Here is a 21,990-nt window from a genome sequence, read left to right as displayed (position 1 = left end):
AGCACGTAGTTGGTGGAAAAGGGGTATCAATGAACGGGTTTGCTTACTGTGTGATTCTCATTGCTAGCTCCTCAGCTCGCATGGCACAGTGCTTCTTTTAACCATTGCCAAAGTTTTTATTCTCTCTTCTTCAGCCCTTTCAATGCTCTTTCAACACAGTGTTACAACAGGGCCAGAAAGCAGCGGGTCTCTTAGTAACATCTGAAAGAACTGCCAGGGTTCTTGCCACACTTTCACACAGGGGTCATTGTGTGTTCCGGTGCTTCACTGTGCGCTCCCTCAAGATGTGCCCTCATTCTCTCACTGTGTCCAACCTACGGAGGGAATGCAAATAAAAAAAAATTCACCCTCTTTTACCTTTTCTTGTTCTTGTTACCATGACGATGCTGCCTCATCACATTGATCCTGGGACAATTGTAAAGGGTACACGAACTTTTCACATTCATTCATCCACTCATCTACAGACTTCAGCAAAAATATTAATGCAGTATTAGCGAGGCAGTGTTTGCCGACGTCACGTTTGATAAAACTCATCTTCACTCATGTCATTTTCATGATTACTTTAAGAAGCCACAAGCCGAATTGTGGGGTGTTCACGACACGCACACAGGTACACACTTGTCTAGTCGTTCTAAGCATTTCTTCATCCGTGTTTGTTTGTGCGTCTGAAAATGTCTGTGTATAGTGTGTATGTGCGTTCAGCTATTTTGTAACATTTGTACAAAGCCTTGCTAAGTTAATCTTGTAAATATGCATATAATATCCTATTTGTTTTTAATTGTTTTGTTTTTTATATGGTTTACAAAGGTGCACATAGGTGCACGATCATTTCTTTTAAGATTTTACTTGAAACGGTTTCTTTATTGTTTCTTTTTGTTTTGTATACAGTATATATAAAATATATATTATATATTTTGTATGAATATAATAAGTACTTTTGTTTGGGGTGTTATTTGTTTTAAACAAAACAAAAACAGAACTAAACCTCCGATAGACTGTTGTTTATTTCCTCATAAATGGCCTTTTCTCTGTGACTTACCAGTACTATGCAGAACTCCATTCACCTCAATGCAAAGAAAAGAACTTTAACCTGCAGAAGAGTGTCTGTCCGATGGCCTGTCACGTGCTATAATAAATTCCTTATTGCTGGGCATTGCAGTGCGCTGTCGTGTTGACTTCATTTATTTAATTCGATTTCTCTTTGGTGCATATTTACAAGGTGTGTTCAAGTCAAACAAAGATTTGTGATGAAATTTCTTGAGAATGGTGTAAGGCATAAAAAATGAGTGACATTTACAGATGACTTCAAGCACAGTACGATGATGAGACTCTTAGTCACATTTAAATATTTAAATTGTGCAAACTTTTAAACTGTACACACAATCATTCACCGACACCAATTGCACCACTTGCACATTACAGGAGCTCGGCTGGGAGTCAGTTCACTTGTTTGGGCCAGTAAAGGAGTTCCTAGAAGGCCAGCGTTTCAGACATGAAGCAGGCAGGCTCCAGTGTACTGAGAAAACTTTCTACCTTGATGATATCCAAGCACTATTGAAACGCGGGGATAAGTGCATTAGTGTATATATGGATATAAGGAAATAATTAAAGTTTTTACTTTCATAACTGTGTTCTGTTATTCTGCACAGTCAAAGTCCCGGTTTGACTTGAACTCTCCGGTTATAATCTTTTATTGTTCAAATATATTAGATGCCATTACTGAGTAATAAATAAACAATCAATATTTGGTGTGAAAACTCTTTGCTTGAAAATAATCAGTAATGTTAGATACAGATTTGAGCAGTTTTATAAGTAAACCAGCGGAAGGTTTTACTGAGTGAGCTGGAGAAAATGCCAGCGTTTCTCTAAAAGCTTTCTATTTTCATGCACAACCCAGGAACCTATATTAGGTGCTCACACACACATACTGCCTGTGTACCTGGATTTAACTAAGCTAATATACTTAACAGCCTTAAGGGATTAGACCCTTCCATTACTGCAATGGTTAATGTGTTTTAGCTGGTAGCAAGTTATTTCACCCTAACCGATGAAGTGATTAGTTTCTCATATCTTACAACAACCATGACAGAAGACATAACCTGTGCATAAGCTCATGGCAAAGATGTTTCAGAAGGCGCAAATATTATTTTCTTCTCTGATGGCATAGACAAATTCATAATTTTTTTTGTTCCAACAGTATACAGTATATACACACGATCTGCCCACAACATTATCGAAACATAGGATTGTAGTGAAGAACTGTCAGCTCTGCAGGAGAAATGTGATCAGGAGAAAAAATGTAACTTGGTCAAAGATCACTTAAATGTTTTAAAGAAGTAGAAAGAAGATCATCTTTACAAATGACTCAAAGGTATAGAACCAAGCTGCGGTCTGGGATGTGCTGGAGAAAACGCTATGGAGATCTTGTCCAACCAAAAAAAATTGTGCAACTCTGGACAGACATGCATGCTCTGATGTTGCATCAGATTGTTGAAACAATGCAACTGCAAATGCATGCTGCAATCAAAGTTGAAGGTTCAAGAAAATATTAAAGTGTGAGACTTTACTGGGTTTAAGGGAACTGTCTCTGTGTCTATATGGGGATCCTCTGGGAACTCCGGTTTCCTTCTACCTCTTAAAAAAAAACATAATGGCAGGTACATAAACAGGTGTACCCTTGCTCACAGACAGGCTCTGGATCCACAGTAATAAGGATAAATCAGTTTTTTAAAGGTGTAAAGAAATTACTGAACGTTATCCAGCTCTTTTCTATCAAAAAAGCAATTATAAAGGAAATCTCATTTCTAAACACAACTAATGGATTGTGATTCTTCAGATCACCAGCAGGGGGCGCTGCAAGAAAAATAATGTGCTGCTGGTTTATCTTTCTTTCTCCACTCTCCTAAATCAACAAAAGGCACGTGCAGTTTTACAAAATATGAATATTTTATATAGTCCTTGAAAAAAAAAAAACCTGTGTGTTCTTCTAAACTCCATCTAATTAAACTCAAACAAAAGTCCTTGTGTCTCACTCACTCATTGTCTATACCGCTTTATCCTGTATACGGGGTCACAGGGGCCTAGGACCTATCCCATTAAGCTTTTGACAATTTGGGAATGCCAATTAACCTAATCTGCTTGTCTTTAAGCTGTGGGAGGAAACCGGAGCACCCGAAGAAAACTCACCAAGAGAACATGCAAACTCCCAAGTTGGGACTCGAACCCTCAACCTTGGAGTACCAAGGCAACAGTGATAACCACAAGCCACAGTGCTCTCCAAGGCCTTGTGTATGTAGCTAAAAATTAGTACATTTACAAATTGTGCGTGTTTTTTAGTTATTTAATTAAGCATGGTTCAAATGTGTCTGTGCAGAAGGAAAAAAAAATCATACAGTAAAATAAGCTGACAGTCTCAGAGCGTAGACTCTCAAGACATACTGTTGTGATTTTCACAGCTCTGTTGGAGGTCCTTTTCTGGAGTTGGGTTGCCAGATTGGACCCTGTCCCAGGAACAGTCGACACAAGGCAAGAACTGCCTTTGAATTTGATGCCGGTCACAATGTGCAAAAGTGTTTACGTCGGGAGACAATTTACAGTAGAAAGTATGTTTTTGGGAGGGATGAGAAAACTGGAGAACCAAAAAAAAAAACCTCCACATATACACATAATAACCCAAGCTCGAGAGCTGTGCAGTCTGTAATACAAAAATAAATATGTGAGTACGGAAATAACTAGGCTAATAAATGATAAAAGCACAGAACTAAATAAAACAAATGGATAATATCCCAGGTTGCATGGGGGCTTAGTGGTTAGCCCTTTTCCTCTGCATCTCTATGGTCTGGGTTTGATTCCCGTCCCAGGTCTGATGCATGTGCATGGAGTTTGCATGTTCTCCCCATGCTTGGTGGGGTTCCTTCCGCAGACATGCAGATTAAGCTAATTAGTGATGGATTGGCACCCTGTGAATTAATGAATGATATGACATATACATAATTCACTCACTCACTCATCATCTATACCGCTTTACCCTGTGTACAGAGGGAAACCCACCAAACACGGGTGCAAACTCCATGCACACAGACCCGAGGCGGGAATCAAACCTGGACCCTGGAGGTGCAAGGCTTAACTGCTAACCATTATGTCAAGGTGCCGCTATATAGACACAATTATCCTAAAAAACCTAATGCTTATATATACAGGAATAAATGTTTGATTAGATACATACAGTAGGTAATGCGAGACCTGGGTGTATTGTCAGAGCAATCTTCTTAATTATTACAGTTTTTAATATTTGTAAGAATTTTTTATTTATTTATTTACTTTTTTCTCTTTCTTTATAATAATAACAACCATGCTTTTACTTCAAGATCACTGTTCTTTGGACTAATCAAGATAAAGTGTGAAAGAGTTTATCAATGTGTGTGTGTGTGTGTGTGTGTGGTCCCCTGCCTTTGACAGGTGAGTATCCCCACATTAGGTACATTTTTCCTGGATGGTTTCTTGAGTCAGCATGACATTGATCAGGATGAACAGGTTCCTCAAGATGAATAAACCTAGAAAGAAAGACTAAACAAGTGGATTACAACACAATCTGGCAACCTGTACATTGAGCTCAGGTTTCGGAGCGATTTTAGAAACTGCAGTCAGGCGCTGGGGGTCTTCGGGTCAGACCGTAACACTTTAACAGGAGTGTGCCTGCTCTGTTCCGTCATACCTGGACGTCATTACTTTTATTACTTAAACTAGATTAAAGTCTGTGTTTATATGTTAAGGGACATTGGGCGTTTAAACGCTTAAAAAATAAAAAAAAGATCAGAGATATTACTTTGCAACAGTGCAAACTTTGCTTCTAAGCTGAATCTGGATCACAGTGCAGTCGACGAGGGATTGGAGCAGTTTCTGGAGGAATTTCTTCGATCTGGCAACTCCACCCAGGTCGCAGGGATTTGCAGCGTGTGTGTTGGTGTGTGTGTGTGAGTGTTGGTGTGTGTACTTTTGGAAAACAGTTGTGGCAGTGAACTTGTTGTAAAGCCACGACAGAGGCAGTTTGAGCAGCAGGAGAACCATGTGGAGGAAGAAAGAAGCGAGAACTCAGAACGAGCCGCCCAAAGCCGGCGAGCCGAAGATCGCTGACCCGCTGAGGAGACTCGGTAAGGAGAAAAGTTAAAGAGAAAACATTTCGGATACATCCATACTAAACAAGACGTCATCGCAGAACCGGTCGCCATGACTACGCTCTGACAGGCATACGCGCATACTACACTGTATATAGCATGAATATTGATGTTAATTCATATGGTTTACTCCTGGATAATACTCCTGATGGGTATGGTAGTATTCCTGATGAGTATGGTAGTATTCCTGATGAGTATGGTAGTATTACTAATGAGTGTGGTAGTATTCTTGATGAGTATGGTAGTATTACTAATGAGTATGGTAGTATTCCTGATGAGTATGGTAGTATTCCTGATGAGTATGGTAGTATTACTAATGAGTGTGGTAGTATTCCTGATGAGTATGGTAGTATTACTAATGAGTGTGGTAGTATTTCTGATGAGTATGGTAGTATTACTGATGAGTATGGTAGTATTCCTGATGGGTATGGTAGTATTACTGATGGGTATGGTAGTATTACTAATAAGTATGGTAGTATTACTAATAAGTATGGTAGTATTCCTGATGAGTATGGTAATATTCTTGATGAGTATGGTAGTAGTACTGATGAGTATGGTAGTATTACTGATGAGTGTGGAAGTATTCTTAATGAGTATGGTAGTATTACTAATGAGTATGGTAGTATTTCTGATGGGCATGATATCATTCCTGATGAGTATGGTAGTATTCCTGATGAGTATGGTAGTATTCTTGATGAGTATGGTAGTATTACCAATGAGTGTGGTAGTATTCCTGATGAGTATGGTAGTATTACTAATGAGTATAGTAGTATTCCTGATGGGCATGGTAGCATTCCTGATGAGTATGGTAGTATTACTAATGAGTATGGTAGTATTCTTCATAGGTGTTAATTCGAAGTCTGTGTAATTAAGGCTTCGATCTTTGACGATAGCACAGAATCTGCTACGATGTGATACCGAACTCCTGCACTGATGTCATGTATAATAATTCAGAACTTAACACGGTACGTTATATCTACTTTAAAAAAAAACAGTTTTTTTTCCTCTTTATAAAATAATTGAAGAATTTTAATGCAAAGTTTAAAAAACTGCAAAAGAAATGCAACATTTAGAATTCTGGACTTTAAGGCAAATTTGTAATATTGACCATGCTGTCTCAATTGTTCCCAGACCTGATGAACTGCCATGGTTGATTAAGATTAAAATTACTATAAAATAATTTGTCAAATAATTTGTGGGGTATGGGAAATGATTTTTTTTTACATACCCCACATGTTGGGAGACTTGTCATTAAGGCTTCGATCTTCGCTACGATTCGATTTATAAGGCAGCGATTCCCAAGTTTCATTCATCAGTTTGTGAATCACAAGTTAGATGTATAAAGCCACGATTCCCGAGTGGGATTCATAAGGTAACGATTCACATGCTCGATTTATAAAGTATTAGTTCACATGCACACGTTTAATTCTAGATACTTAATCCAGATCTTTAGATTTATAAGGTAAGGATCCTCACACTCAGTTTATAAACTAACAGCACAAGTTTGGTTCATAAGGTAACGATCCACATGCCCGATTTATAAAGTAACAGTTCAAATGCCCGATTCATAAGGTAAGGATTATCACGCTCGATTTATAAAGTAACAGTTCACATGCACAAGTTTGATTTATAAGGTGAGGATCCACACGATCGGGGTAGTAGTTGACAAGTTTGACTCATAAGGCCAAGATTACCAGGTTCGATATATTAGGCCGCAATTTAGAAAGTTTGATTTATTAGGCAACAATTCAAAAGTTTGATTTACAATGTAATGATTCACATAATACATTCATAGGGTTGCAGTTGACAAGTTCAAGTCATAACGCAACGATTCACAAGTTCGTTTTATTAGGCAACGATTCACAAGTTTGGTTTATAAGGTTACGATCCACACCCTTGATTTATAAAGTCAATCAGTTCATATGCACAAGTTTGAGCAATGATCATGCTGATGTTAATGCTAATTAATAGAATCATAATATGTTAATCATCGATTATACATTCAGCTGTGAAAAAATGATTGCATGCTTTTAAATATAAGTCGAAAGCATCTTTAAAATGTGCATTATATAGTATTGTCTGTTTTTTTCTTTACTAATTCATTATTCAAAATCAATAATTTATTAGTTATAATAGATTATAATTGTGTTACTAATTCTAATTCTTTGCTAATAATCAGTTTTGAATGGTTGTCTTGATTCTTTTCGGTCATTGCCTTTTAAATCAATGCAGCGATCCATATTGACAGAATTTTAACCTCCTAGCTACTTAGCAAACACAACTTGGTGAATAAAAATAGATTTTTAGCATTTCCCTATGGATATATATGCATTATTTCAAAGGATTAAAGGTTTCTAGTTTATATATATTGACATATAGTGTATATATGAGACAAATTACAAAAGCTTGCTTTTGAAAAAGGTAATATTAATTTAAACTGGTTTTGATTCTATTCGAGGTCAATCTTAAGGATAAATATTAATAGTATGTATTTATATAAATAGCATATTTGGCTAATGGTTTTGTCCGTAGCAACTTGCAATTAAGACAGGATTAGACCAAGCAGGTGAAGGGATTTGATCAAGAGAGCTTGGAGATGTTTGGATTTGATCTCATGACCTTAACCAGTAAAACACAGCTACCATGGATGTATGAATTCACACCCAATATTTTGCTTAAAGTGGGACATTTATTACATGGTTGTATGCGATATGTTTAAATAGGCGTAATCTGCCCTTTACTGTGCAAACCTGAATATTGTAAAGATACCATTATGAGTATTATGTGTGGTTTTGATAAGATATCGACACGCTAACAATACAACGCTTACTTACCCGATAGTGAGCTCCTTTTGATTTTGACTCAGTCTGGATTTTATGTGACTGTTATACTACAGATAACACAACAGGTAGGGTGATTTCATTTGTCTTCCTGATATTACAGAGATTACAGCGCACAAAGCTCACCGTCTCCATTATTTACCAAGAAACCTTACAAAATTGCTTCTGTGATGTGGCAAGAAAAAACTGCTAATAAATTCACTTCTACTCAACATTTTGATTTCATTTATGGTGAAGGTTTAATTTCACGCAACCACCAAAGTACTGCCAAAGTTCCATTAAATCCTGTCCAGACAGTCTTGTGTGATCTGGTGACAAAATCTGGCTGGACAGACATACAGACAGAACATTTTCGGAGACTGGTTTTGGGTCCTCTGATATATGAAACACAATAATTTCATTTAAAGAGCAAGTTCTGACCAATGTACAGACAAAACCTTTCTTTTATTTATATAGATATGTTTTACAGCTGTAAACCTTTGCTTTTACAGTAAGCCTTTAGTGTAGGCTTTTATTTTTGCCTTTCTTTACAATGGCTCTGAGTGTGTGTGGGCTGTGGCTTTGTTTCAGCTAATGTCACAATATTTGGATCTTCCTCTCTGTGTTTATGTGTGTGCGTGCAATCACATATGTGTGACCCTCACACCCTCACAAACCTACTTTCCGCCCTCCTTTTCTCATTTCATTTTATAGCTTATTTACTCTCACATATTTTTGCCTTTGACCTCTCTCTCTCTCTCTCTCTCTCTCTCTCTCACACACACACACACACACACACACACACACACACACATCCGCTCTAACCTCCTCAGCCTCCCACTAGGATAAGCCTTTGCTCAATGACTCAGAGACCCCTTACACCCCATGTTGATGACAAAATTCTCCTCTGATCCCTCCGCACCACTCACTTGCCACTCTATGGAGCTCGACCCAGGAAGGTCCTTTTAAAACCAACTGGAGTTTAATGTGTCATAGTAGCCCCAGCATTTTATTTAAATGCACGCTATCTTTTGCTGTCATGGCACTTCACATTAAAGTGGCAGTGATTCATCACAATGTGCTTTTACCATCAAAATACATCATCAGAAGAGGATACACAAACCAGATTATCAATGCAGTGAGACTACAGTGTTCTTGTGCGGGTACATAATATATAGTCGGCCCATTTAGTCCTTAATTTCTACCCAATTTAAAACAAAGACTTTGCAAGGATAGCAACGATTCAGATATAAAAAAATTACTGGGCATAATTACACTGCCTGGTCAAAAAGTTGCCGTTTTAGAAAGGTCAAAATATTGGAACGGATAACATTCCTCCAACCCATTATGAAAACCTTGACTGATAGTGCTGAACTATAAGTGACCTCAACTGGTCATGAGTAAACCACTGGTTAGGGAGACTAATCAGAAAAAAATACTTGAGTTTGCTAGGGAGTATAACATTGGTTTTTCGAGCAACGGAAAAAGGTCCTGTGGTGTGATGAATCCAGATCGCCCCATTTCAGAGTGATGGGCGTGTCAGTGTAAGATGGAAAGAGCATCCACCCATCATGCATAGTGACCACTGTACAATCCTCTGGAGGGAGGGTTATGATCAGGGGTTGCTTCATTTGGGCAGGTCTAGACTCAGCGACGTTATGTGGCAATACAATGAAGTCAGCTGACGACCTGAATGTACTGAATGACCAGGTTATCACATCAATATACAGTAGGGTTTTTTTTTCCATGATGGAAAGACATATTTCAGGACTCTAATCCTGAAAGAGTAATCATTTTCACACATGAACCGGCAACCACATTTTGTGCTGTAATCAAAGCTAAAGATGATCGAGTGTGCAATTTTTTTTTTTTGGCCAGAAAGTGTATTATTAACCATATTTACATTCCTAACCCTTGATAATCAGTTCTTATTTTCAAAGTACAGCTTAGAGAGAGTTCTGTTTAGGAGAAACCTGGCAACTACAAAGGCAGAAACAATACACAGGATTATTTCCGAATGGGTTGCCTAGACAATTGAGATAAGCTCCTATTTAGCACACACCTCAGTGCAGATTGCTTTTCTCAGGTATCTGTAGTCATCTGTTTGGCTAAGGCTATTTTAAGTCGTCAGCTTTGAATACAACTTTGAATGGATCGCTTATATACACCTACTGATCCAGTTATATCCGAGCACGGTATAGTAAGATAAATGACACCACAGTCTATCTAAATAACTAAAATATCACATAATTGAATAAAAAAATAGCTGTATTTGTTCCAAAGGAAAGGTTTGGGATAGCAAGACTGCCAAAATAATCACACAGATGATAAAGGTTGTATATATTTATTCTCAACAGTGTATATTCACCACATGAAAAACAATACACAATGTACATTGTAATGCATTCATATTATACAGTCTGGGATTGAAAAGTGCATTATATTTAATATTTATAAATGTTGAACCTAATAAAAAGTTAACAAGAAAGTTAATATGAATTATACATTATACACATTGCATTTCTCAAATATTATTTGTCCAAAGATGATGATTAGTTTTTTTTCTAACAGCTGTAGTGAAAGTAGTTTCACCTGCAAGGTCAATGCCGTTATTATGGGTATAGTTTCTACAGTAAAAGTATAGACTTTACAGGAATGTGCACGGCTCTACTTAAACAAATCGAATTATATAGTATGCCGTACATAAAGTATATGCTAGGCAAAAGTCTTGACCCTCTCCTTTTTTCCTCATTTCCAAAGAGCCAGACTTTTTAATGTAGTCCTGAGAATTACTCCTCCAGACATCCTGAAAGACATTTTTGGCTCTCATTTTCAGTCCAGTCCCTGTGCCTGACCAGGTTCAGAGGAATGTTTTTTTGTTGAATAAATAATTCTGAATGCTGAGTGGTTGGAACAGACGAGAGGGGAAATGAGGTTGATGCTGAGCTTGTTACATAAGCCTTTTTTTTTTTGGATTTTGCATCCTGTCAGAATTAAACATTATTTTTAATGTATTTAGAATTTGATTAAACTTAATAGAAATGAAATAATGAGTGACACAAAATTTTTGCACAGGCTTATACAGGTAAAATAATGACTTCAGAAATTCACTCTGCATGTTTGAAAGGAGCCTCCGGCGTCAGTGCTGTAAAAAAAACAGGTGTAAAACTGTAACTTTTAACCTAAAAAAAAAAAAAAAGGAAACTTAGTTTCTTTTTTTTTTTTAAAATAAGGGAATAAGAGAGGTTAGTTGGGGATTAAAGGTAATAGGAAAAATTAGTTTCTTGCCTTGAATTATTTGCAATTATAAACAATTTGGTGTATTTTTCCCCATTAATTACCTCATAGCCTCAATGTAAGGAATGTGGTACACACAAAGTCCAAATAGAGACATAGGAGAAAAAAATACATCGAAAAAAAAAAAAAAATATATATATATATATATATATATATATATATATATATATATATATATATATATATAAATACATTTTGTCATGTTTATAATGTCACTTTTTAAAATTTTCCTTCCATGTTCCTTAAGGGGCTAACTAGATACATATTATACTTTATCTGCATTTAGTTGGAGAACCCTTGTTGTGTGGAAGTAGATTAGACGCTAAATAGTATGTAATTTATATGCAGAATTTTCTGTTTTTATCAACATAACAAACAGACAACAAAACAGGAAACACCACACATTTCCACGGCCGTGTCCGAATGGGTTGGAGTTGTCCTTATTTTTAGAATTAATTAGCTGGTTTGCTTTCCAGAAGAACGATGGCACGGAAGCAAATGAGACACATGAAGGTGAAGGGAACAGATGGTTAAATTCATAATTTTAGAGTAGACAGTCACAAACAGATCCTTCTTTAATGAGCGGTCATCGATTCTGCCAAGCTGTTTGTGCTGTTTTTGGAAGGAGTAGTGTTCTCTTCTGGTTATTCGATTCACTGTTTTTAATTTTGTGTTTATCTGGAATTTTAATGTTAGTGTTAATATTAATATATTAAATGCTATTTTTTTTTAGTACATTACATATGAGCGAGTTCTGCACCGAGAGCTCGGTCGTAAGTCTAATTTGTTAGTAAGTCCAACAAACACTGTCTAGGTACTAGGATACAAACACAATTGACTATACGCAGTGTGCACTAGGATGTTGCATGATTTTGTCTTTGTTGTTTAAAATCGTGCCGACGGTTGAACGATTCATGTTAAATGAACATGCAATGTCTGCCATCTTCTCACCTTGCTCCATTCTCTCAATTATTTTTACTTTTGTCTTCATTGTTATTGCTTACCACTTCTTAGCAGTACCAGCTTCATTGGCGCTGCTTTCAGACGTCCTGGGATGCACACAGGACATGTATGCCGGACATGTGATCTAACTTCCAGGATTGAACATGGGCAAACACATATTCGTATCATTATGTTTGTAACTGAAATGTTCGTATGTAGGGGACTTAAAGCACGTAAATTAAGCAGAAAAGTCCTAACCACAAATTTAATGTTTTATTATTGTTATTATTGCTATTACTATTATTATTATTATTTTGTTACTATTATTATTATTATCATTATTTTATCCTGTTTATCAGCTCTAACCATCTGAGCAGAAAGAACTATCGTAGAAACTATTACAACAACAATCTGCTCTCACTGTATATCCCATGAGCGAGTTCTGTTGAATATTTTATTGGGTCTCAGAAAGCAGGGGAAAAAGCTAACACAATGCCCTGCCTGTCCTGATTAGCCTTTGCAGCTTCCCCCAGGCTTCACACACAGGCAACACCAGCCCCCTTCTCTTCTATAAGGAGTTATATAAGGAGAATGATAAGGGTGCACAAACTTTTTGCATCCTGGGAATACTCTGAGGGTGCAAAAAAAAGAACAGTTGACCCGTTGAGGCTGTGGAACGTATTGAAAAAAGTAATAACATCCATCTGTTCAAATCTTCGGCATATTTATTGATATAATTAGAAGTTTTTGTTCCTTTTTCCAACTTTGGAATAGAAACCAGATTCACTGTTCTGATATGGTTAAACAAAAAACAAAAACAAAAAAAACACATACTTTTCTTAGTTGTATTAAAATTGCATTAGGATTCAAGGTGGCACCCATTAGGTTGAAAACTTTTATTTTCTTTGGGGTGTCAAAAATTGTGCATGTGGCACATGGCACTTTAGTGATTATGTAAGCTGCTCTTTTCAGAAGTGTGATGTAATATGCATGTGCTAAAATATGATGTTTCAAGTATGGAGAGAGAGAGAGAGTAAGAAAGCGAGAGCATCCACAGACTAAAAAAGGAATAAAGATCCTGTCATGACCTTAGATCTGTGTTGCCTGCATGATTTCACTCAGTATGGCAGTTGCTCTGGTGAAGCCATGAGAGGCTCCTGGCTAGGGCACTAACTGTCTCTGTCTTTTCTCTCTCTCTCTCTCACTCTTCCTCTCTCTCACTCTCTGTCTTTCCATCGTCATCATTTATCCAATCAGTGACAAGGCATGCCAGGTGATGACCTCATAACCATGCACACGAACACACAAGCGCTTACACTAGACACATGCGGTGGCCTAGATATCAAGGAAACATTATCAGTGGCCTGTTCTGTGGTTGCTGTGTTGTGGGGGTCTTTCTCACTTTCATTTTGCACTTTTTTAGATTATTAGCTAGCTAGCCAAGGTGCCTTCTTGGAAAAGCGTGACAATGCATCCCTAAGTAACAACCACTACAAACACACAAGCTCATATGGTAAACCTACAGTATGCGCTGGCCTAGATGTCAGGGGAACTTTATCACGGGTCTGGGTTCATTCTTCGGTTGCTGCGGTGACGGATTCTTTCTCTGAAACACCGTTGGCTGTTTTTCAGCAGAACTGCGAGAGATTAGGTCCTCAATGTGTATTGTTTTTCATTTCTCGCACTCTTTTTGACGGAAATAGTCCAAGCATTTGTTTTTTTTAATACTTTTTATACATTGCAGTTGTGATGTATGTGTAAATACTATAGATGAGAATTTTATAACAGAACGGAGAAAATGAGAAATGAACAATCTCTTGAGTCAAAGGACACTGTACCTATAAGGGCAGTTGATTCATTAACAAATAAGTTTGATCAACGTGTTTCGCGTAACTTTTTATTGATGCCGTTCGATTTCCTTTAAGCGGTTTCCGTGCAAGTTTCAGGATGCAAACACGATGCAAAAAACAATGCAGTATTGCTTTAACTGTCTGGCTTTCTCTTCTTGTTTAACGCAAATCTCCCTCTTTCTAAAGCAGCTTCATACTCGTTCGCCCACCGTGCACTAGTCCTTAATCCTCAAGCTTTCCCCGCGCTCTCAACCCTGCTGCGTTTTTATGGACAATCAGGGAGAGATGTGTTTATATGCGCTGACCTTCAGCACAAAGTGCCTGAGGAGCTGCTTTCTACATCTGCACTAAATAACCAAAAGGCACTGATTTCTGCTTGCTCCATTCAGCTGTCTCTGTTTCTGTCTCCAGTAGGGCAGGACAAAAAGACAGACTGCTCTCCTATAAAGCAGCGGAATATGTGAAAAGGGCCAACATTTTTTTTCTCTCTCACTATTTTTCACCTCTTTTTTGAGCTAACAAGACAAGAAAAGACAAAGCTTTTTATCTGTAAATCACTACTTTTATTAGCTCTTGAAAGAAGATACCGATATATAATCTTTACTGCAAACGAGTTTGAAATTTGTCCTAATGCACTTAAAAACTGTACCATGCAGAAGTCTTAGCCCTATTGCTGACAAAATATATTTAAAGCAGATAGGACAGGGGAATATGCTTCTAATTTTTCGAAATACATGCTGGGTAATACTACTTAAAAGGACCGCTATTTGATTTATTCTTTTATAGCCATATACTGTACAGCCAACATATTCACTAATGGTTAAGCATTATAACAGTTTCTGCCACTCAGTCATGTTAGTTGCTTATACAGCTCTTAAAGGTCCCAAGATAACACAGGTCTCACAGCTGAAATACCTCTCAGATAAGGAACTTTTTTGCACCTTAAGCACCTGTTATTTCAGTTTCCCTTATATGAGGTCACATTAGAGGAAAATCCAATTGGCCTGTTTAAGCACTGGCCAATAAAAAACATAGGAAAAAGAAAGAAAAGTATTTTTGCTTTCTTTTTTGTGCAAGTTTACTGGAGACCCAAGTAAATAATAGATGCCCATTAATAAAGACAGAATTTAAATAGTCTTTACTTGAATAAACCCAATTTCCACTATACAACACATAATGGTTACGAATCAATTATTTTTGAAGGCAATATATTTTGTTGATTTAATGTATATCAGGCTTCAGTTTATGTAAAATGCATTGGATTATATATTTTACTCAATATTTTTTAATAACAGAGTAATAGGGTGGTAATATATCTTGTTGTTTGAAGCATTTTAAGTTGTTACGAGTGTTCAGTGTCTGTGAAGCAGTCAATATAATGCATCATACTCACAATATAACACGTCAGTGGAGGAAATTATAAAATACATTAATCGCAATCTGATACTGATGCAGATTTTTAAACCTTTTTTTTTTGCCCTAATAATAACAGTCAGTATTAAACCAATTCCAAACTTCATGAAGTTAATTTGTCATTGGCTGCTGTTACTTTTACAAATGAGCTCATCAAGCATTTGTTTTGTTTATGTCAGTGGTCAGAAATGGCTGATTTAATTCTGCTGTTGTTTAATCTCCAAACCGACTTCTACACCAGATCTTAATTGCATTTGCAGTGTGTTTTGGGAGTCATTATTGTGCTAACCCCGTGCTCCTTTTTGACCACCTACTGTACAGTAGTTGTTTTACGAGAGGTACAGCATGATGAATTAACATCTGTTCCTCTTTCTTTAAATCGAGCATTGAGCGAAATCATTTACCCCATCACAGAGTTTCATCATCTGTCCAGTTCATTCTCTGATGTACTGGTGCAATTACTGTATGAACCAAAAACCTCACACTAGGGCTTATCACTCCATAAACAGTTTCTGCTACAGACTGTCATGCCATACTTAACGGCTTTAAGTAGACTGAAATAACTGCTTGGGCTTTCTGCAGAAAATTATTTCTTAACTTCGTAGCGGCAAGAAAGGTAAAGCTGTTGTGCTTTCACTTCGGTGCCAGATGAATCCACCAGATGCTCAGCAAGGATTTGTCTAAATTTCTTTCTATCCCATTGGGAATGACCTTTAACTATTGTCCCAGAGACAAAGACAGATTTTTGGGGTGTTTTACTGCTTTTTTCCTCTGGATTTCTTTCAACATCTTGAAAATCTAGTTTACTTAACTATTGATTTTTGATTTTGATTATTTATATATTTAAATAAAAACCAAACTTTATGTCTCAAATCAGGGGTTCACAAAGAGGTCAGGACCCGTGAAGCATAGCCAGGTGGTCAATTTTTCTTTTGTTACAGCGGTGGTAATAGCAACCCACACTACAAAAGTTATACAGTATTGTGCAATTATCTTGAGCCACCCCTTATTTTTTTTTATTATTTACACTGATTTATATTTTTTATTATTAATGCTCCTTGTGTGTGTGTCTGTTTTTGCAAAAGTTTGACATTTAAAAATGTTTACACCAAAACCCAACTGTTAATACTGCGGTAAAAAAGTGTGAGTCAGTGTTGGGAAGAGCACTAATTACTGACACAGCACCCCATAAACGCACATTTACTGTTAGGATAGGGCGTAAAGAGTGTGTGTGTTTTTGCGTGTAGTATTGTCATTTGCAATTTACTATGCATGGAGGGTCTGGATACAGACTTCTTTACTCCTGTAAAAAAAAAACTGCATATTATATTAAAAAAAAAAAACACACAAACTTGCGGTCCGCAAGACGAGCAAAGATTTTTTTTATACATTTTGACTTGGAAAACGAACAAGTCTTGGTTTACGAGTACCGACTATCATGTATCACGAATGCGCGTCTTGTTTTGACGCCAAGCGTCACGTGATCACAACTGAGCCAACGTTTTTTCTCTCTCTTGCAATTCATACACACACATACACAGTGCCTGCGCCCACAAACGGAAAGACTTATGTGTCTGGATTTATTTATTTATTTTTTTTTTTAAGGTAAAGTGCAGGTTAATTTGTTTTGTTTTTATGTATTTATTTTTTTGAGCTGTGGCACGAATAATTTATTCAACAATATTTTTATTGATTTTAAACAGGGATATAACAGGGTAAACATGTAATGTTGTTATATACTGTAGATTTTATGACCCCCTTATAAACCCTATAGCACCCACCCCACCCCTCCCTAACTCCAAGCCAGCTTTACATGTATAAGAAAGGCTAGACACCAGGCATCTAAAAAAAGAAGAAAAATAATAATAATAATAATAATAATAATATAGAGCTGGAAGTTTTTTTAGTTCTGCATGCAAAAAAAAAAGAATAAAGAAAAGAAAGAAAGAAAGAAAGAAAGAAAGAGAAAACAAACAAACAATTAAATAAGAATGGAATCAAACTATAAATGTATATGAAGGTTAAGAATAATTTAAGTTTTAATTATTTCTAATAGAAAAATTCGATTGGTTTATGAGTGTTTTAAAATATGAGCCCACTTCCGGAACGAATTATGCTCGTAATTCAAGGTTCCACTGTAGATTACAATTATTTAAAAAAAGCATGTTTTAAACAATTGTTTTAAACAATGTTTTTGAAGCATTTTAAGTTGTTACGAGTGTTCAGTGTCTGTGAAGCAGTCAATATAATGCATCATACTCACAATATAACACGTCAGTGGAGGAAATTATAAAATACATTAATCGCAATCTGATACTGATGCAGATTTTTAGACCTTTTTTTTTTTCCCTAATAATAACAGTCAGTATTAAACCAATTCCAAACTTCATGAAGTTAATTTGTCATTGGCTGCTGTTACTTTTACAAATGAGCTCATCAAGCATTTGTTTTGTTTATGTCAGTGGTCAGAAATGGCTGATTTAATTCTGCTGTTGTTTAATCTCCAAACCGACTTCTACACCAGATCTTAATTGCATTTGCAGTGTGTTTTGGGAGTCATTATTGTGCTAACCCCGTGCTCCTTTTTGACCACCTACTGTACAGTAGTTGTTTTACGAGAGGTACAGCATGATGAATTAACATCTGTTCCTCTTTCTTTAAATCGAGCATTGAGCGAAATCATTTACCCCATCACAGAGTTTCATCATCTGTCCAGTTCATTCTCTGATGTACTGGTGCAATTACTGTATGAACCAAAAACCTCACACTAGGGCTTATCACTCCATAAACAGTTTCTGCTACAGACTGTCATGCCATACTTAACGGCTTTAAGTAGACTGAAATAACTGCTTGGGCTTTCTGCAGAAAATTATTTCTTAACTTCGTAGCGGCAAGAAAGGTAAAGCTGTTGTGCTTTCACTTCGGTGCCAGATGAATCCACCAGATGCTCAGCAAGGATTTGTCTAAATTTCTTTCTATCCCATTGGGAATGACCTTTAACTATTGTCCCAGAGACAAAGACAGATTTTTGGGGTGTTTTACTGCTTTTTTCCTCTGAATTTCTTTCAACATCTTGAAAATCTAGTTTACTTAACTATTGATTTTTGATTTTGATTATTTATATATTTAAATAAAAACCAAACTTTATGTCTCAAATCAGGGGTTCACAAAGAGGTCAGGACCCGTGAAGCATAGCCAGGTGGTCAATTTTTCTTTTGTTACAGCGGTGGTAATAGCAACCCACACTACAAAAGTTATACAGTATTGTGCAATTATCTTGAGCCACCCCTTATTTTTTTTAATTATTTACACTGATTTATATTTTTTATTATTAATGCTCCTTGTGTGTGTGTCTGTTTTTGCAAAAGTTTGACATTTAAAAATGTTTACACCAAAACCCAACTGTTAATACTGCGGTAAAAAAGTGTGAGTCAGTGTTGGGAAGAGCACTAATTACTGACACAGCACCCCATAAACGCACATTTACTGTTAGGATAGGGCGTAAAGAGTGTGTGTGTTTTTGCGTGTAGTATTGTCATTTGCAATTTACTATGCATGGAGGGTCTGGATACAGACTTCTTTACTCCTGTAAAAAAAAACTGCATATTATATTAAAAAAAAAAAACACACAAACTTGCGGTCCGCAAGACGAGCAAAGATTTTTTTTATACATTTTGACTTGGAAAACGAACAAGTCTTGGTTTACGAGTACCGAGTATCATGTATCACGAATGCGCGTCTTGTTTTGACGCCAAGCGTCACGTGATCACAACTGAGCCAACGTTTTTTCTCTCTCTTGCAATTCATACACACACATACACAGTGCCTGCGCCCACAAACGGAAAGACTTATGTGTCTGGATTTATTTATTTTTTTTAAGGTAAAGTGCAGGTTAATTTGTTTTGTTTTTATGTATTTATTTTTTTGAGCTGTGGCACGAATAATTTATTCAACAATATTTTTATTGATTTTAAACAGGGATATAACAGGGTAAACATGTAATGTTGTTATATACTGTAGATTTTATGACCCCCTTATAAACCCTATAGCACCCACCCCACCCCTCCCTAACTCCAAGCCAGCTTTACATGTATAAGAAAGGCTAGACACCAGGCATCTAAAAAAAGAAGAAAAATAATAATAATAATAATAATAATAATAATATAGAGCTGGAAGTTTTTTTAGTTCTGCATGCAAAAAAAAAGAATAAAGAAAAGAAAGAAAGAAAGAAAGAAAGAGATAACAAACAAACAATTAAATAAGAATGGAATCAAACTATAAATGTATATGAAGGTTAAGAATAATTTAAGTTTTAATTATTTCTAATAGAAAAATTCGATTGGTTTATGAGTGTTTTAAAATATGAGCCCACTTCCGGAACGAATTATGCTCGTAATTCAAGGTTCCACTGTAGATTACAATTATTTAAAAAAAGCATGTTTTAAACAATTGTTTTAAACAATGTTTTTGAAGCATTTTAAGTTGTTACGAGTGTTCAGTGTCTGTGAAGCAGTCAATATAATGCATCATACTCAAAATATAACACGTCAGTGGAGGAAATTATAAAATACATTAATCGCAATCTGATACTGATGCAGATTTTTAGACCTTTTTTTTTTGCCCTAATAATAACAGTCAGTATTAAACCAATTCCAAACTTCATGAAGTTAATTTGTCATTGGCTGCTGTTACTTTTACAAATGAGCTCATCAAGCATTTGTTTTGTTTATGGCAGTGGTCAGAAATGGCTGATTTAATTCTGCTGTTGTTTAATCTCCAAACCGACTTCTACACCAGATCTTAATTGCATTTGCAGTGTGTTTTGGGAGTCATTATTGTGCTAACCCCGTGCTCCTTTTTGACCACCTACTGTACAGTAGTTGTTTTACGAGAGGTACAGCATGATGAATTAACATCTGTTCCTCTTTCTTTAAATCGAGCATTGAGCGAAATCATTTACCCCATCACAGAGTTTCATCATCTGTCCAGTTCATTCTCTGATGTACTGGTGCAATTACTGTATGAACCAAAAACCTCACACTAGGGCTTATCACTCCATAAACAGTTTCTGCTACAGACTGTCATGCCATACTTAACGGCTTTAAGTAGACTGAAATAACTGCTTGGGCTTTCTGCAGAAAATTATTTCTTAACTTCATAGCGGCAAGAAAGGTAAAGCTGTTGTGCTTTCACTTCGGTGCCAGATGAATCCACCAGATGCTCAGCAAGGATTTGTCTAAATTTCTTTCTATCCCATTGGGAATGACCTTTAACTATTGTCCCAGAGACGAAGACAGATTTTTGGGGTGTTTTACTGCTTTTTTCCTCTGGATTTCTTTCAACATCTTGAAAATCTAGTTTACTTAACTATTGATTTTTGATTTTGATTATTTATATATTTAAATAAAAACCAAACTTTATGTCTCAAATCAGGGGTTCACAAAGAGGTCAGGACCCGTGAAGCATAGCCAGGTGGTCAATTTTTCTTTTGTTACAGCGGTGGTAATAGCAACCCACACTACAAAAGTTATACAGTATTGTGCAATTATCTTGAGCCACCCCTTATTTTTTTTAATTATTTACACTGATTTATATTTTTTATTATTAATGCTCCTTGTGTGTGTGTCTGTTTTTGCAAAAGTTTGACATTTAAAAATGTTTACACCAAAACCCAACTGTTAATACTGCGGTAAAAAAGTGTGAGTCAGTGTTGGGAAGAGCACTAATTACTGACACAGCACCCCATAAACGCACATTTACTGTTAGGATAGGGCGTAAAGAGTGTGTGTGTTTTTGCGTGTAGTATTGTCATTTGCAATTTACTATGCATGGAGGGTCTGGATACAGACTTCTTTACTCCTGTAAAAAAAAACCTGCATATTATATTTAAAAAAAAAACACACAAACTTGCGGTCCGCAAGACGAGCAAAGATTTTTTTTATACATTTTGACTTGGAAAACGAACAAGTCTTGGTTTACGAGTACCGAGTATCATGTATCACGAATGCGCGTCTTGTTTTGACGCCAAGCGTCACGTAATCACAACTGAGCCAACGTTTTTTCTCTCTCTTGCAATTCATACACACACATACACAGTGCCTGCGCCCACAAACGGAAAGACTTATGTGTCTGGATTTATTTATTATTTTTTTTTTTTAAGGTAAAGTGCAGGTTAATTTGTTTTGTTTTTATGTATTTATTTTTTTGAGCTGTGGCACGAATAATTTATTCAACAATATTTTTATTGATTTTAAACAGGGATATAACAGGGTAAACATGTAATGTTGTTATGTACTGTAGATTTTATGACCCCCTTATAAACCCTATAGCACCCACCCCACCCCTCCCTAACTCCAAGCCAGCTTTACATGTATAAGAAAGGCTAGACACCAGGCATCTAAAAAAAGAAGAAAAATAATAATAATAATAATAATAATAATATAGAGCTGGAAGTTTTTTTAGTTCTGCATGCAAAAAAAAAAGAAAAAAGAAAAG

The 21,990-nt window shown here is 36.3% G+C and overlaps 1 protein-coding gene across 2 annotated transcripts in view; it reads left to right on the top strand.

The window, feature by feature from the left end:
* Positions 1-4,687: 4,687 nt before the first annotated feature.
* Positions 4,688-21,990, top strand: part of plcd3a (phospholipase C, delta 3a) — a 43,423-nt gene continuing 26,120 nt past the window's right edge. For both annotated transcript variants that reach the window (XM_053514613.1, XM_053514612.1), the window contains exon 1: positions 4,688-5,150. In XM_053514613.1, the coding sequence (XP_053370588.1) occupies positions 5,066-5,150 (85 nt within the window). In that variant the 5' untranslated portion in view covers positions 4,688-5,065. The remainder of the gene's footprint in view (positions 5,151-21,990) is intronic.

This window comes from Clarias gariepinus, chromosome 16 (assembly GCF_024256425.1).
Source record: "Clarias gariepinus isolate MV-2021 ecotype Netherlands chromosome 16, CGAR_prim_01v2, whole genome shotgun sequence".
Taxonomy (NCBI): Eukaryota; Metazoa; Chordata; class Actinopteri; order Siluriformes; family Clariidae; genus Clarias; species Clarias gariepinus.
Note: the sequence above shows the minus strand (reverse complement) of the source record. Positions and strands in the feature narration are given on the sequence as shown.